Source organism: Saccostrea echinata, unplaced genomic scaffold (genome assembly GCF_033153115.1).
Source record: "Saccostrea echinata isolate AGI-Se365-2 ecotype Australia unplaced genomic scaffold, CSIRO_AGI_Sech_v1 ptg000010l, whole genome shotgun sequence".
Taxonomy (NCBI): domain Eukaryota; kingdom Metazoa; phylum Mollusca; class Bivalvia; order Ostreida; family Ostreidae; genus Saccostrea; species Saccostrea echinata.
The window spans coordinates 1,038,238-1,053,641 of record NW_026889759.1 but is presented as its reverse complement, the minus strand read 5'-3'; the positions used below and the strand labels follow the sequence as shown (position 1 = coordinate 1,053,641).

Here is a 15,404-nt window from a genome sequence, read left to right as displayed (position 1 = left end):
CTCTTTAAAGTTTTGCAGAATATTTTAAAAATTCATTTTTTTTAAAAGATCTGTTAAATATTTTGTTTAAACTTGCACATTTTTTTCTACAAAATCTTTATGATAACTCAGTCCATCTCCAATGGCTAAAGATAGTATTGACATTTCAGTGGAGAGTCAGGTGCAGGGAAAACAGAAAACACCAAAAAAGTGATCCAGTACTTGGCATATGTTGCTGCCTCTTCCAGAACCAATCGCTCATCCGTGTCCAACCTGCATGTAACGGTAAGATGAAGGTCTGCTAAAGACAATATGCCTATCTGTAGATTTCAGACAGGAAGTGGAATGCTTGTGTTGTGGGAGATATTTCAGGGCTTTTATTTGATGTTTATCACTGCCATAAATATAAGCACTACCTTTACTGTAATTAAGAAGCAAATTCTGATAATTCATGTAGTAGTGTGTAGATTGCATATGCTTCATAAAGTACTTCTGTATGTAAGCATGAGTAGTATTAGGGATGTATCGGCAAAAATTTCGTATCGTGATATATCACGATTTTTCCCCAAAATATCATGAAAAATCGTGATATTTTTACACACCATTTTTACTACAATTTCAAATGAATTTCCGTAATATTTCTTTAAAATATGCTATAAAAACATAACTTTACTTTTTATTTTTTTATTTATTTAATATAAAGCATGTTTGGATTCTGTTGTTTAACTGTTTTCAACATTTTTTACAATTTCTGTAATTGTCATTCAATAGTTTGAACAAATACATGAATAATTTCCGGAATTTAGAGTTATGTACCTACCGGTATTTTAGTCTCCGTATCACGATACGTATCACGCAATAAAATATCACGATATACCGATAAAATCACACATCCCTAAGTAGTATTAGGGATCTACACAGTACAAAAGATATCAGTGCACCACTGTAGTTTTAAAAGTACTTGTATAATTATAAGTATTGCTAGTCAGTGATTGCTTTTTGAATTAACCATGCTGAAAGAAAGATGGTATAAATATAGCATAACAGTAATTTCTGTAATTTTCTTGAAAAGATTTTGAACTTTGAAATTTTGATAAATTAATTCAATCAAAATTTACAAGAACTCTATTCTTACCAAATAACATGAATAACAAGAGTGCCATGATATATTAATAGAATAGTTGCCTAGATGATGATCAGGTGTAAGTTTTACATCAGCATAAGGCTTAGCTTAGATTTACACTATTATCTTGGCAACTTGGCAACCAATGGCTCTAAGAAAGGATTCAGGGAGAAGAGAAAGCAGCTTTAAAGGGCCAGGTCTAGATATTGATCCCAGTTGTCATTTAGTATTCCCAATGAAGGTAGAACAATTGTTATTTTATCAGTGATTAGAAGTCACAGAGCCTTTCAGTCAGGGTTTAATTATCAAAATCTCTCCATCTGTTCTTTCTCAGACGAAAACTTCCTAGATTTCAAATTGTTGGAGAGAATATATATAAGAACAAATTGTAAATTAATTTTTTAAGTAATCTGCCAAGCTAAAAAACAGAAAAAATAAAAACATATTTTCAAAATAAGAAATTATATTGTAATGGAAGAAATTTGGAGTCTAGTTGGTCGCATTCAATTTAAATGAAATACAAGGAAAAAATACTTTTTTTTTGCAGGTAATTTGAGATAGGCATTTTGATTTGCATGAAAATATGTAGATAAGCTTTTAATGGGAGAAGTGTTTATTTATATTTTGGTTAATTTGCTTGTGTGTTAAATTTATGTTTTGTACACAACTTAAATTTACAGACACATATTGTTCAACAGGTAATTAAATAATATATAAAACTTTTATATTCTAAATCTTTATTTTATATATTTCTTTATAGTAACTATATACATATAGTATAATCAATAATTTCTTTTGTCCCCCTTTTCACACATCGGTACATGTACAACATTAAGAGTTCTATATGGATATCTTTTATGTCATGCATGATAACTATATCTGACCCAGCATGTATATATTTCTATGATGATGATAACTAATTAATTTGTCTATTTTCTCTGTGGACTCCCTTCATAGAGCAAAGACATCAATCTTGTAAGTACCAAGAGCTCAAATCATTTCTATTGCTCTAGAGTCAGTCTTACAATCACTAGCTTCATTCTGTGTAACCATGTAAAATCCAGACCTTTATATGAACATTTTATGCTATCAGATTTGTAATGAATAAGAGAAAAGTGTTTGGGTTATTTGTGGTGGTTGCATGATGCACACACAGTGTTTTCTATGTAACAGAAGTGATTATTTCTAATTCAAAGAGTTAATGTGTGAATTTAAAATTGAAATTCAATTGCATGCTGTCTTGTAAATTAGCATGGCCTTCACAGTATGGTATGTGCTAATATTTGTTCCATTATTTTCATGCATATAATGACTTGCTTTAAATGATATAAGCAGCACATGATGTTCTGCAATGTAAATGCTATTTTTCATAATGAAGCTCATTATTTTATACAAAAAAAAAGTTTTGTGTTCATGGCAAAAATTAATTGTCCAGTGGATGACCATTTTGGAGAATAGTTATAACCTATTGCTCTACACAGGGGAGACGAGTACATTGATACCCAGGAGACAAAATATAAGGAGAGCATCACCCTGTAGGATTTATGTTTACAAATCATGTTCATCAGAATCCCACATACTGTAGCCACATATATCATTTTCATTGACAGTGGATAGCCAGATACTATGATGTTCTGGTTTCTGATTAGTTTTTATAGACAAAAGGTTAGGCTGCATGAATATTGTAGATGTATATGGTATAATGCTCATTGATCACTTTCATGTGTAGTGAAAGCTGCTTGTATGTAATTGGTCCATAGAGAAGGGCAAGTATTACATAATGTACTGGTACAGTGTGTTTGTGTAATACACATTCCTGCTTTTCCTAATGCTGTTTCCATTGGATTGTTTTTAATTGTATTTCTTGCTGTAAATTGAAATGTGAACAACAGTAGTGATAATATATTGTGTATCAGACATTTTGTCTTTGCTGACTGTAGGCTGGACAAAGTACAGTTCTTTTTAAACTTTACAGGGGGAGCTGGAGAATCAATTGCTGCAAGCCAATCCTATTCTGGAAGCCTTTGGAAATGCCAAGACTATCAAGAATGACAACTCTTCCAGATTTGTAAGTAACATCAATAAAAATAATAACAAAAACGTACCCATTTAAAAGATGGGAGTTACAGCAGATTTCTGATAAAGTATCGGCAATGGTTACAGAATCAGTTACTTAAAAGTCATTTAATAAAAAAAAATATGAGGAGATTCATTTTCTTCAATTAAATTTTTAGTAAAATGCAAGTCTTAGAGGCCTGATGCAAATGGTTAAATTCACATGTTTCAGTTCAGGTGTTGTTCTACAGACTCACTCTTCATTACAATGTAAATCCATTTGTCCCTTGGGAGTAATGAGTGGACATGCACCCAGCTAAAGATTAATTAACAAGTTCAGTATGGGAAGCTGTTAGAGCATCTCTGATCATCATCAAGCAGGTGTTATCTATATCTCCTGGGAATTGGGCAGAAGAATTAAAGATCTCTGTCCTTTAACTCTTTTAATTGTAATTTATATCTGTCAAAATACATAGTTACTGGATGACCAGCCTTTCATTTTTAAAATAAATTTGGTATAAAGTCATCAAGATTAATTTGATATTGTATGATATTTTTATATTTTTTTTTCAACAAATTGCAGAGTGTCATTTCTCACAAAGATGACAGATAGTTGCAATTTATTTTTTTAATCTAATAAAAAATGTAATTATTAGTATCAATGTTTTATTAGGCTGCACCTTAGTTCATCATTCATTAAAAAATGTAATGAGCAATTAAATTTTCACTCTTAAGGTTTAAACAAATTGTGAACACATCTTAGATCCATAAAATATGTTTAGTGACTTGGCACCTTCTCTGAAAAACCCAGCAGGGGGTATTTGTCCATTTTGGACAGTTCTCGTTGTACTTAAAAAAAACAAACTCAGACTTATTAAACTGAATGATTCTTTTTGCATACCAAAAGTCTGTGGTAGTTGAGAATTAATACATATTGAACTATGTTTTCCAGGGAAAATTCATAAGAATCAACTTTGATTCCTCAGGATACATATCAGGAGCCAACATTGAGACATGTATCCTTTAACTGAGTGTAAAAAAATGAAGAGGAATGAAAGTTTGCAACATTGCAACACAAGCAATAAAGAATAAGTATTGTGTAGATAAAAAGATAAGCAGAACTTTTCCTTAGCAGACTTAAGATCTTTTAGAAAAGTCAAGAGCTGTTAGGCAAGCAGAAAATGAAAGATGTTTTCATATTTTTTACCAGTTCTTTGCTGGTGCAACAGCAGATCAGAGAAGTAAGTTTGTTAAGTTCCAATAATATACTGGAAGCAGCGTTCGACCCTCACTTTTTAAGGCATTAATTCAGCCAGACTAGTGCTTCTTTACTTGAACTAGTCCACAGGCGTTTTTTTTATAGCCCGTCAAATAATGTATGATGAATGTTTTGTAACGATTACATGTAACTAAAACAAATTATATTTCATTGTATTTTTAAAGACCTTTCTTTGAAATGAGCATAGCATACAAGTGAAATGTTTTATTCCACAAATTTGATGAAATCTCCCTATCATCAAGTACCATGTATTCCCCAATCTCCCTCCCTATCTTTATTCAGTACATCCAAGATGTCTGACATCCTTTTCTTTTATGTGTCATACTTCATCACGATTACTAAAATGTTTTACTTTGTATCAGTGTGTATGGTTAAGAGCTGAATTTACTCAGAATTGCCTTTCTACCTGCCAAGAAGCTAAAAATTACAATAGCAGTTTCCAGTAAAAGTTGTCGAAAATCTGACATTGGTAGTTTACTTGGAAAATTCATGGTTCTGTTTAGACTAATTACACACAGATTTTATCAGTCCGAATGAAAATGTTCTAGTCTGGAACTATCTAACGTTTATGTCGACCCTTGCAAGAATTAATTATCTCAAATTAGGAGATAATTGAAAAAGTAAATTGCTTGATTAGAGCATGTTTGTTTTTTAACAGAGGAGTTTCTGTTGGATGACATCAGAAACTATCGCTTTTTATCGGGAGGTAGAATTCCTGTGAATGGGGTTGATGATGGTGCAGAATTTCGGGCCACTGCAGAAGCCATGACTATTATGGGCATTGGTCCAGAGGAACAGGCAGGTAAGAATTTTTGTTTTATGGTCTAATAGGAGAAATTTGCTGTCACAATCAATTTTCATTATGTGTTGCTGTACTCTATTTTTACAGTTTATTTCTTGAAAAGAGCATTCCAACTCTTCTAAAATTATTGGAATTGAATTCTGATTTAATTTTGACCTTAGTTGTATTAATATTGAACTAAAGTTTGTTTCTTATACACTGTCCAACAACTCTTTTTATGAGGAGAATTTAACCATTCCTTTAACTGCATCATATGCCATGACCTTCACATGTTTTCTTTTTGCAGTATGAACACAGCAAAAATAACCTTTCATTCTATGAAATACCCACAGCTTGAAATTACTCTCAAAAGCAGGTAGAATGTGTACATGTATTTGTTTATTCTCTTTCTTTTAGCCATTTTGAGAGTGGTGTCATCTGTACTTATGTTTGGAAATATGCAGTTTAAGCAGGAGAGTAGGAATTCAGATCAAGCATCAATGCCAGATGATACAGGTATTTTCATACATTACTTGGTACTTTTCATTTAAGGGTAGTTATTCTTAGATCTCTCATTTAAAATCACATTTCAGCAAGGTTAAAAATGAATTTCTTTTATCCTTGTTAAGTTGCCCAGAAAGTTTGTCATCTTCTTGGTGTGCCAGTGACTGCTGTTGTGCAAGCTTTCCTGAGACCAAGAATTAAAGTGGGGAGGGATTACGTCACAAAGGCACAGACTAAGGAACAGGTACTGAACTTCTATATGTAGAACTTTCGTAAGTCAATGCAGAAAATCCTGTTATACTAAACAGATTTTTAGTTGACATTATAAGTGATAAAAATGTACTTGTTAATATTAAGAATCAAATTTGATATAGGTGGAGTTTTCTGTTGAAGCCATTTCTAAAGCTCTGTACGAAAGAATGTTCAGATGGCTGGTGACAAGAATCAACAGATCTTTGGACAGAACCAAGAGACAGGGGGCATCTTTTATTGGAATTTTGGATATTGCTGGATTTGAAATTTTCAAGGTAGGTAGACTGTTTCCTTGATAGGAAATTATTCAAATCCAACAAGGAAACGGGAAATATGCATTATTTGTATCGCGTCTGATCATTGTGTATAGACTTTGTTTTATATCAATTTGTAGTTTATAATGTGCTGCAATGTTGATACATGTATGCAGAAAGTGAATATTTCCAAAAAAAGTGTTAAATTTGTGTCATTGAACAAAAAAAAAGGAAATATTTAATGGATATCAATTTTTCCCTGCAGTCAAGTGAGGGCAAGGTAAATTATAGTCAGTTTTTCTCATTATTTGTGTGTTTTTTTGCTGATGTTCAGCATGATTTTATCAATTCACGTCTTGTCGGTCAGTTGAATGATGTTGTGTACCCATAGATATAAACACAAAGAAACAGGCATTAAAAAATGCATTGTTGAAGTATTATCAGAGAAAAGAAGACAAATTCATAACTTACGGGTCAATGACATATTCTTGGAATATTACTATATTTCAAAAATAATATGACAAGGGAAACAAATGAATAAATCCTTAATGCTAGCGAATGCTTTGGAGGGAAATGAAGGAGTGTGTGTTAATGTGTAATAATGTTCATTGTGATTGTATGGTTTGAGATGTAGAATTCCTACTAATCATCATGTTGTTCTTGTACCTCACCATTAAAAAGTTAATTGCTTTAATCACAGTATGACCAATAGTTCTTTGCATTGTGCATTTAGTTAATTACCCCTGCTCCGAAGGAGAGGGGGGTATACTGTTTTACCCTTGTGTGTCTGTCTGTCTGTCTGTCTGTCCGTAACAAATTTTGCGTCACAGTTTTCTCAACAATTACTTATACCCCCGCTCCGAAAGAGAGGGGGGTATACTGTTTTACCCTTGTGTGTCTGTCTGTCTGTCAGTCCATAACAAATTTTTCGTCACAGTTTTCTCAGCAACTTCTCATACCCCCGCTCCAAAGGAGAGGGGGGTATACTGTTTTACCCTTGTGTGTCTGTCTGTCTGTCCACCACAAATTTTTCGTCACAGTTTTCTCAGCAACTACTCATCGCAGATGCTTGAAATTTTAGCACACACTTTGTTGAGGTATGCCATATGGTGGGATTCATTTTTGTATGAATCCTATGTCAACTTCCTGTTAATCTGTGTGTCTGTCCGTACCATACATAACAAATTTTGGCCGTAGTTTTCTCAGCAACTACTGATTGCAGATGCTTGAAATTTTAGCGCATTCTTTGTTTATGCATGTTATATGGTGGGATTCATTTTTGTTCGAATCCGATGTCAACTTCCTGTTTATCCGTGCGTCTGTCCGTACCATACATAACAAATTATGGTCGCAGTTTTTTCAGCAACTACTGATTGCAGATGCTTGAAATTTTAGCACACTCTTTGTTTTGGCATTTCATAAGGTGGGATTCATTTTTGTACGAATCCTATGTCAACTTCCTGTTTATCTTTGCGTCTATCCGTACCATACATAACAAATTTTGATCGCAGTTTTCTCAGCAACTACTGATTGCAGATGCTTGAAATTTTAGCACACTCTTTGTTTAGGCCTGCAATATGGTGGGATTCATTTTTGTACGAATCTGATGTTAACTTCTTGTTCATCCTTTTGTCTCTCCATAACTGAACTTGTGTACATTCACATCAGAGTTATATTCACATCAAAGCGGGGGTATTACTAGTGAGCATTGGTTCACAGACTTCTTGTTTTTCCATCATGTACAGTATGTAGATGATTAAGTTTCCTTACAGGCCAGATACAAACTGATCGTGAATTTCTAAAATAAACTGTACAAAATTACTGCTTTAAGAGTTAGATTGCTTATTACTAACTGCAAGATGCAAAAATCTTCTACAGTGGATTCAATATACATGTGTCTGTTATTCATATATTTAGATAATTTGTTATTTTGAAGTTTTTAAAGAAATCTAATTTAGTTAACAAGCTTATTTTATTCAATATGTCTGTGTTTGCTCTCATCAAGTTTTACTTCGTTGCGAAGGCTGTCCAAAGACTAAATTGCATTAAAAAAAATACATTCTGGAAGCATTTTAATTTGTGGGGGTCAGTGTTCATGGGGAAGAAAAATTTTGTTTGTTTATGAGGACGTTTTGTGGGCAACTCATATATACAGAAGATTCAGTGAATAAATATAGTGATGTAAATATATTGTATAAAGTGTATAATTATACCCCCGCTCCGAAGGAGAGGGGGGTATACTGTTTTACCCTTGTGTGTCTGTCTGTCTGTCCGTCTGTCTGTCTGTCTGTCCGTAACAAACTTTGGTCGCAGTTTTCTCAGCAACTACTCATCAGAGGTGCTTGAACTTTTAACACACTCTTTGTTTAGGCATGCCATATGGTGGGATTCATTTTTGTACGAGTTCGATGTCAACTTCCTGTTTATCCGTGCGTTTGTCCGTACCATACATAAACAAATTTGGTCGTAGTTTTCTCAGCAACTACTCATCGCAGATGCTTGAAATTTTAGCACAATCTTTGTTTAGGCATGCCATATGGTGGGATTCATTTTTGTACAAATCCGATGTCAACTTCCTGTTTATCCGTGCGTCTGTCCGTATCACACATAACAAACTTTGGTCGCAGTTTTCTCAGCAACTACTCATCACAGGTGCTTGAAATTTTAACACACTCTTTGTTTAGGCATGCCATATGGTGGGATTCATTTTTGTACTAATCCGATGTCAACTTCCTGTTTATCCGTGCGTCTGTCCGTATCACACATAACAAACTTTGGTCGTAGTTTTCTCAGCAACTACTCATTGCAGATGCTTGAAATTTTAGCACAATCTTTGTTTAGGCATGCCATATAATAGGATTCATTTTTGGAACAAATCCGATGTCAACTTCCTGTTTATCCATGCGTCTGTCCGTATCACACATAACAAATTTTGGTCGCAGTTTTCTCAGCAACTACTCATCATAGGTGCTTGAAATTTTAACACACTCTTTGTTTAGGCATGCCATATGGTGGGATTCATTTTTGTACGAATCCGATGTCAACTTCCTGTTCATCCGTGCGTCTGTCCGTACCATACATAACAAATTTTGGTCGTAGTTTTCTCAGCAACTACTCATTGCAGATGCTTGAAATTTTAGCACAATCTTTGTTTAGGCATGCCATATATTAGGATTCATTTTTGGAACAAATCCGATGTCAACTTCCTGTTTATCCGTGCGTCTGTCCGTACCATACATAATAAATTTTGGTCGTAGTTTTCTCAGCAACTACTCATCGCAGATGCTTGAAATTTTTTCTTTGTTTAGGCATGCCATATGTTGGGATTCAGTTTTTACAAATCCGATGTCAATTTCCTGATTATCACTGTGTTTGTCCATAACTGAACTTGTGTATTCACATCAGAGTGGGGGTATTATTAGTGAGCATTGGCTCACAGACTTCTTGTTAATACAGTGTATAAATATAGTAATGTGTGTCTGTCCGTACCAAATTTCCGTCTGACACAGTTTTCTCAGCAACTACTCAACACAAATGTTTGAAATTTCAGTACAATCTTTGTGTAGGCATGCCATATGGTGGGATTTATTTTTGTTTGAATCCGATGTCAACTTCCTGTGTTTCTGTTTGTGTGTCCGTACCAAATTTCCGTCTGACACAGTTTTCTCAGCAACTACTCACAAAGATGCTTGAAATTTTAGCACAACCTTTGTTTAGGTATGCCAAATGTTGGGATTCATTTTTGGATGAATTCGATGTCAACATGAGAGGGTATATTTACGTCAGAGCAGGGGTATTACTAGTGAGCATTTGCTCACAGACTTCTTGTTACAGAAATATGTTTGACAAAAAATATCAAAAGCATATGCATGCACAATAATCATAGATTAATTTAGCTATATATTGTAATTCAGAGCTTAAAATGGATTGCCAAAAAGGTTCCAAATGACATACTTAAAGCACTCATTCTTTATTCTTTTCAAGACCAATGGGCCAGAAAAATTGAAATTAATGTGGAGGCTTTACTGAGGAATTGTATATTGTAAATTGTTCAATTCATGGGCTCTCTGAGGTAAGGTGGGATAAAATTTCACATTGATATCTCTTAAAAAAATCTTCTCATGAATTATGGGGCCAGAAAAAGGGAAACTTAAGTGGAAGTTTCCTGAAGAAGTTTACCCGGTTGATTCTAAATTGTTCAAACCATGACACTCGGGTGTAGGATGGGGCTACTATAGGGGATGAAATTTTTACATTAAAATATATAAGATATCTCTTTAAAAATCTTCTTTTCAAAAACCACTGGGCGAGAAAAGATGAGACTTGAGTGAAAGCTTTCAGACATAGTGAAGATGTAAACTGTCAAATTGTGGAAGGGGGTGGGTGGGTTACAATAATGGATCAAAGTTTTACACTGAAATATACGAGGGCTGTTCGGAAATTATTGAGACATTCTGTTTATTCTTCTTTCTAATGAACGCCTTTTGGTGAAAATTGACATAATATATGTTTGACGTCAAGGCAGTGCAGTGAGCATACCTAAAATTTTGTTTTGCAATGTTTAGAACTCTTGTTCAGACTAATTGACCTCCTAACACTTAACCATGCGGAAAAAAAACATGTCTAAGTATTTATTTTATCACTGGTATATTTTTTCTTCTTACAAATAATTCAACCAGAGTAAAAACCGGACCCTCCGGGTGACCATCAATTAATATGGACTGAATAACGTTGACCAGTGGTTCAAAAACCGTTACTGCAAGATTGTCTGTCAACTAGATATGACACTTTATGTAATTTTACATTGGTAGCAACAAAACACATTTTATTTTTTTTTTTTTTTTAAAGAATCGTTTAAGAAAAAAGAGAGTTTGATTTTCAGACACCTGAATCACTATTGTGTTTATTTAAGGAATAACTGTCTAATTTTTTTTGTTCATGATGTGATCAAGTGATTGGCTTGCGTGATAATTTGCATAAACGCCAAAGGCGTTTATGCATAGAATTATCACACAAGCTAATCGCTTGATCATTGTCATGAAACCAAAAAATCTGACAGTTATTCCTTATATTTACATGCTCTTGATTCTGTAAATTTACGTGCTACAAGCCCCGCTTACTTCTGTTTCTCTCTGTCTCACCCCGCATGTGATTTTTTTTTACCTTGCCTATCGATGAACCTGAAGCTTTATGTAGAAATGAAGTATTTTTACTATTTGTAGTCTTATCTTGGACAAAGAAGTTTTAAAATGTAAATATTTTGTTTTATATTATGTTTTATTATTGGTTGTGACCTGAGTGTGTGTCATGACCTTTACTAAGGTCATTCCAGAAAGTTCAAGGTGTCATTGGTATGAAAAGTGTTAAATTCATAACCATGATAACAGGTTTATAATTTTTCTAAAGGAGAAACAATGCATGTCTATATTTCACTGAAAGATTACTAATGACCAGAGGATGTGTCATTTTTTTAACCAAGGTCCTTTATGCAAGTTCAAGGTTACCTTTACAAAATTTGAATAGGGAACTTTGAAAAAAGAATTGGGGGTTTTATTTTGTGAGCTCGCTCACACTACCTCTAGTTTCCATCGAGTGCATGATGTGCTTGTGAATGATTCATATTAAGAAATGCTTATTCAGTACAGTTAAGTCTCCAAAGAATATATTTTGTGAGGACATTTTTCAGAGTTGCAATTTTAAGTTCACCTCATTGAAAGGCCCAAAAAAATATTTAATCAATAGTTTCTCAGGCACTGCTGCATCAAATCAAACACTGCTGCATTGATTAATTTGATTCTTGTTTTAAGGTGAGATATCCCTCTGCTCTAAATTTCACTATTTTTTTTTTAATTCCCAACATTGATTTTCACCAACAACAATAGCATAAGATTCAAATGGAAAAATAGTTTGAATTATGAAGTGTTGCTAACTTTTTCAAAAATGAATATTATGACTGATTATAATATGAAGAAGAATAGAAAGATCAATAATTCTTTATCTCTGCATAAAATTAAAAATATGAGGTATATATGAAAATAATATTTACCGTCGTAATACATATTTAATTCATATTAGAAAACATAATGAAGCATTGCTTTTTAAACCAGAATATCACATTGTTTTCTGTGCTTGTAAAAAAAAAAAATGCATCTATTTACAAGAATTATCTTTCCATCTATAGGAGTTATCTTCAAAATATTTTTTAGAGAAAAAAAAATTATTAAATACAGCCCCGCATGTGATTTTTTTTACCTTGCCTATCGATGAACCTGAAGCTTTATGTAGAAATGAAGTATTTTTACTATTTGTAGTCTTATCTTGGAAAAAATTATTAAATACAGTTAAAACTGCATAGCAACCCACTGTATTAAGCGACTCACTGTCATATGTGACTGTAAGAATTCCTCCCAATGCTTTTCCCTATATATCAAAAAGCGGAAATAAACAGAATAATTATGTTATAAAATACATTCCACATACACATGTAATATTTTCAGCATTGTGTATTTATGAACACTGCGGAAAATAAGCAACCTGTATTAAGAGACCACCTGTCATATGTGACCTTTTTTCCTTTCTCCATTGGAAGGTCTCTTAATAATACAGGTTTGAATGTAATTGATTATGAAAATTGTGCATCTGATACATGATAAATTCCTGTAAAAATTAAAAGAATTTTGTATTAAGAGATAGAAATATCTTAATTTATACAGTTTAAAGGAAATGAGGACAAATGGTTTAGATAAATTAGTATAATTAACTATAAAAATTATTGGCAACAGAAAATAGAAATCAATATTTGTAACATACCGTATAGCGGGTTTCTTTAGCGGGTGCAAAATTTGGTATTTTGCTTGCTCAAAGGTATGCCAATAATTTTGGGGGAACTTTTTTTGGCGGATACATAGTTTAATGACGTAAATGAAGGAAAGTTCATCTTTTAGATGAGTTTTCAGTATGCTTGATACTGATTCACACAAGAGTTTGAGCAAAACTAATACAAGATGAAAGATACTTTGTTAATGTACAAGTCAAAGTTAACTTTTTTTTTGTTTAGTACACAAGGATGCAAATTCAGTAATTAAAATTTTAGCGGACTGCTTCAAAACCACTAAGATAAGCCAAAAAAAGCACCCCGCTAAAAATTCCTGCTATACGGTATTCAGATTTCTTTGAATTGACGATATAATTGTCCTTATTATTAAACTATGGTAAGACAGTTTATTGGATTGCTTGGAGTAAATTCCTTGGAAAGTTATCTCTTTTATTAGAGGGACATTTCACCTTAAAATGGGGAATAACTCAATTTTCTATTTTTCCAAGTTGAAGAATAAAATTGAGTTATGCCCCTTCTCATATATGCTGAGAAAAAGATGTTTTTTGTATCGGTTACACAATATATTTTGAAAATGGTACTTAATTTTTTTTTTTTTTAAAATGTTTTAATTAATAACATTATTTAAAGTTGAATACACATAATTAATATAAAAGTACACAAAAGTAAGAATCACTTGATACAGTGAAACCTGTCTTATCTGACATGCTGCGGGAAATAAAATCAATGTCGGATTAGACAGTGTGTCGGATTACCCAGTGTTGAATATTTCTGAGCGTTATGATTGGTGTCAAAGGACTTCAAAAACCATTTTTCATTAGGTTTAGAGTACACGTGTATTTAATTGTCAAAATGTTTGCATAATTGTGTGTTTCTTTGTTGTATAAAATATACCTTCGTTAATTAGCATTTCTTTGAGCATTAGTAAACTCTGTAGCAATATACGGTGTTTGTTTTTTTAATGGACAAAACAGATGGAAATGCCGGTCGCTTCGAGATGTTGCAATTTAATTTTTAGCATTTTACTAAAGCAGTAGATGGTTAAGTAAATATTTCGTTTACATGTACCTTCTTTACACAGTGGTATTATTATTTTTTTTCTACACTACATTTCTCTCCGAATTTTCTCTACTGTTTACTTCTCAACATAGACTGTGCTATTAATACCGTCACGCGACTTTTCATACAAACCAGACGTAACTCTAAAACATTGTGATTTTTATCAAACAATTGTAATATTTTAAAACTTAATGGGCAACTTAAAGCGGTATTTTTGCTTCCGGCAAATCCTTTATGTGCACAGCCTTGCTTAATTCAGTGTATATATATATATATACAAACCGGACGTAACTCTAAAACGTTGTGATTTTTATCAAACAATCGTAATATTTTAAAATTTAATGGGCAACTTAAAGCGGTATTTTTGCTTCCGGCAAATCCTTTATGTGCACAGCCTTGCTTAATTCAGTGTATATTAACCCTGAAATGAAACTTTTTTATTTTAGACAAGATGTACCATTCAACTTGTGTATTGTCTACATGTTACGTTCGCCGTACTCTTTTTTTTTCGGGACATGGCTTTATGAAGGATTGACTGCATGTTTGATTTTAATTTCAAGCTAAAAATCTTAATGGAATCAAAATATCATGCACTCTTTTTATTTTCTGTCGCGTGGATGCTATTTCTTAAATGCGAGAATAAAATTGATAACAACAAAGAGAATTGATTGCCTAATTTTTTAATTAAAAAACTGATCATTTAACGCTTACATAAACACTTTCAAACTTACATGTAATTGATTACTCTCTAAGTAGACCAATCTTGTGGCCATACGGGGCATTCATGTCACCTGGCCTGCGGCTAATTACGGAACACCCGTGTAATTATGTCAGATTACCCAGGTGAAATCATAATGTAATTATCTAGTTTTGATGACAAAATAGCGCCAGAATTCGGAATGTACAGTGGTCGGAATATACAGTGTTTTGTTCTATATAAAATTTAAAGAAATTTTTTGGAATAAAATATGAGGTCGGAAAGTCCAGTGTGCCGGATTGCACAGCTGTTGGATTGGACAGTGGGCACTGTATAAGAGAACTCCTGCATCCAAAAAGAACCTGCCTGGTGTATTGAATTTTGAAATTTTTGCCAGGAGAAACAAGAATTTTTTTTTGTCTTTGGAGAGCTTATGTAATACCTCTAGAGTGGGTATCTCAGGTTAAAGTTTTTGGAACTGATTTCTTTTCAAGTATTTCTATGCCTTATTTGATTAGAGTTGCATGGATGATTCATCTAGTATATTTCATTGCACCATTTTGGTTTAAGATACTGCATTTTCAGC

General features: G+C 33.0%; 2 protein-coding genes across 7 annotated transcripts in view; both read left to right on the top strand.

The window, feature by feature from the left end:
• LOC133184101 (uncharacterized) overlaps positions 1-2,313 on the top strand; it is a 64,913-nt gene extending 62,600 nt beyond the window's left edge. The window contains exon 10 of the transcript XR_009720794.1: positions 2,299-2,313. The gene's annotated coding sequence lies outside the window, so the exon portion shown is untranslated. The remainder of the gene's footprint in view (positions 1-2,298) is intronic.
• Positions 1-15,404, top strand: part of LOC133184100 (myosin heavy chain, non-muscle-like) — a 66,772-nt gene that overhangs the window by 14,183 nt on the left and 37,185 nt on the right. For 3 of the 6 annotated variants that reach the window (XM_061318936.1, XM_061318933.1, XM_061318940.1), the window contains exons 4-13: positions 150-264; positions 1,783-1,800; positions 2,060-2,077; positions 3,078-3,170; positions 4,110-4,173; positions 4,300-4,398; positions 5,095-5,238; positions 5,635-5,733; positions 5,847-5,965; positions 6,096-6,248. In XM_061318936.1, the coding sequence (XP_061174920.1) occupies positions 150-264; positions 1,783-1,800; positions 2,060-2,077; positions 3,078-3,170; positions 4,110-4,173; positions 4,300-4,398; positions 5,095-5,238; positions 5,635-5,733; positions 5,847-5,965; positions 6,096-6,248 (922 nt within the window). The remainder of the gene's footprint in view (positions 1-149; positions 265-1,782; positions 1,801-2,059; positions 2,078-3,077; positions 3,171-4,109; positions 4,174-4,299; positions 4,399-5,094; positions 5,239-5,634; positions 5,734-5,846; positions 5,966-6,095; positions 6,249-15,404) is intronic. The other 3 variants (XM_061318937.1, XM_061318938.1, XM_061318939.1) reach the window with 3 other exon arrangements.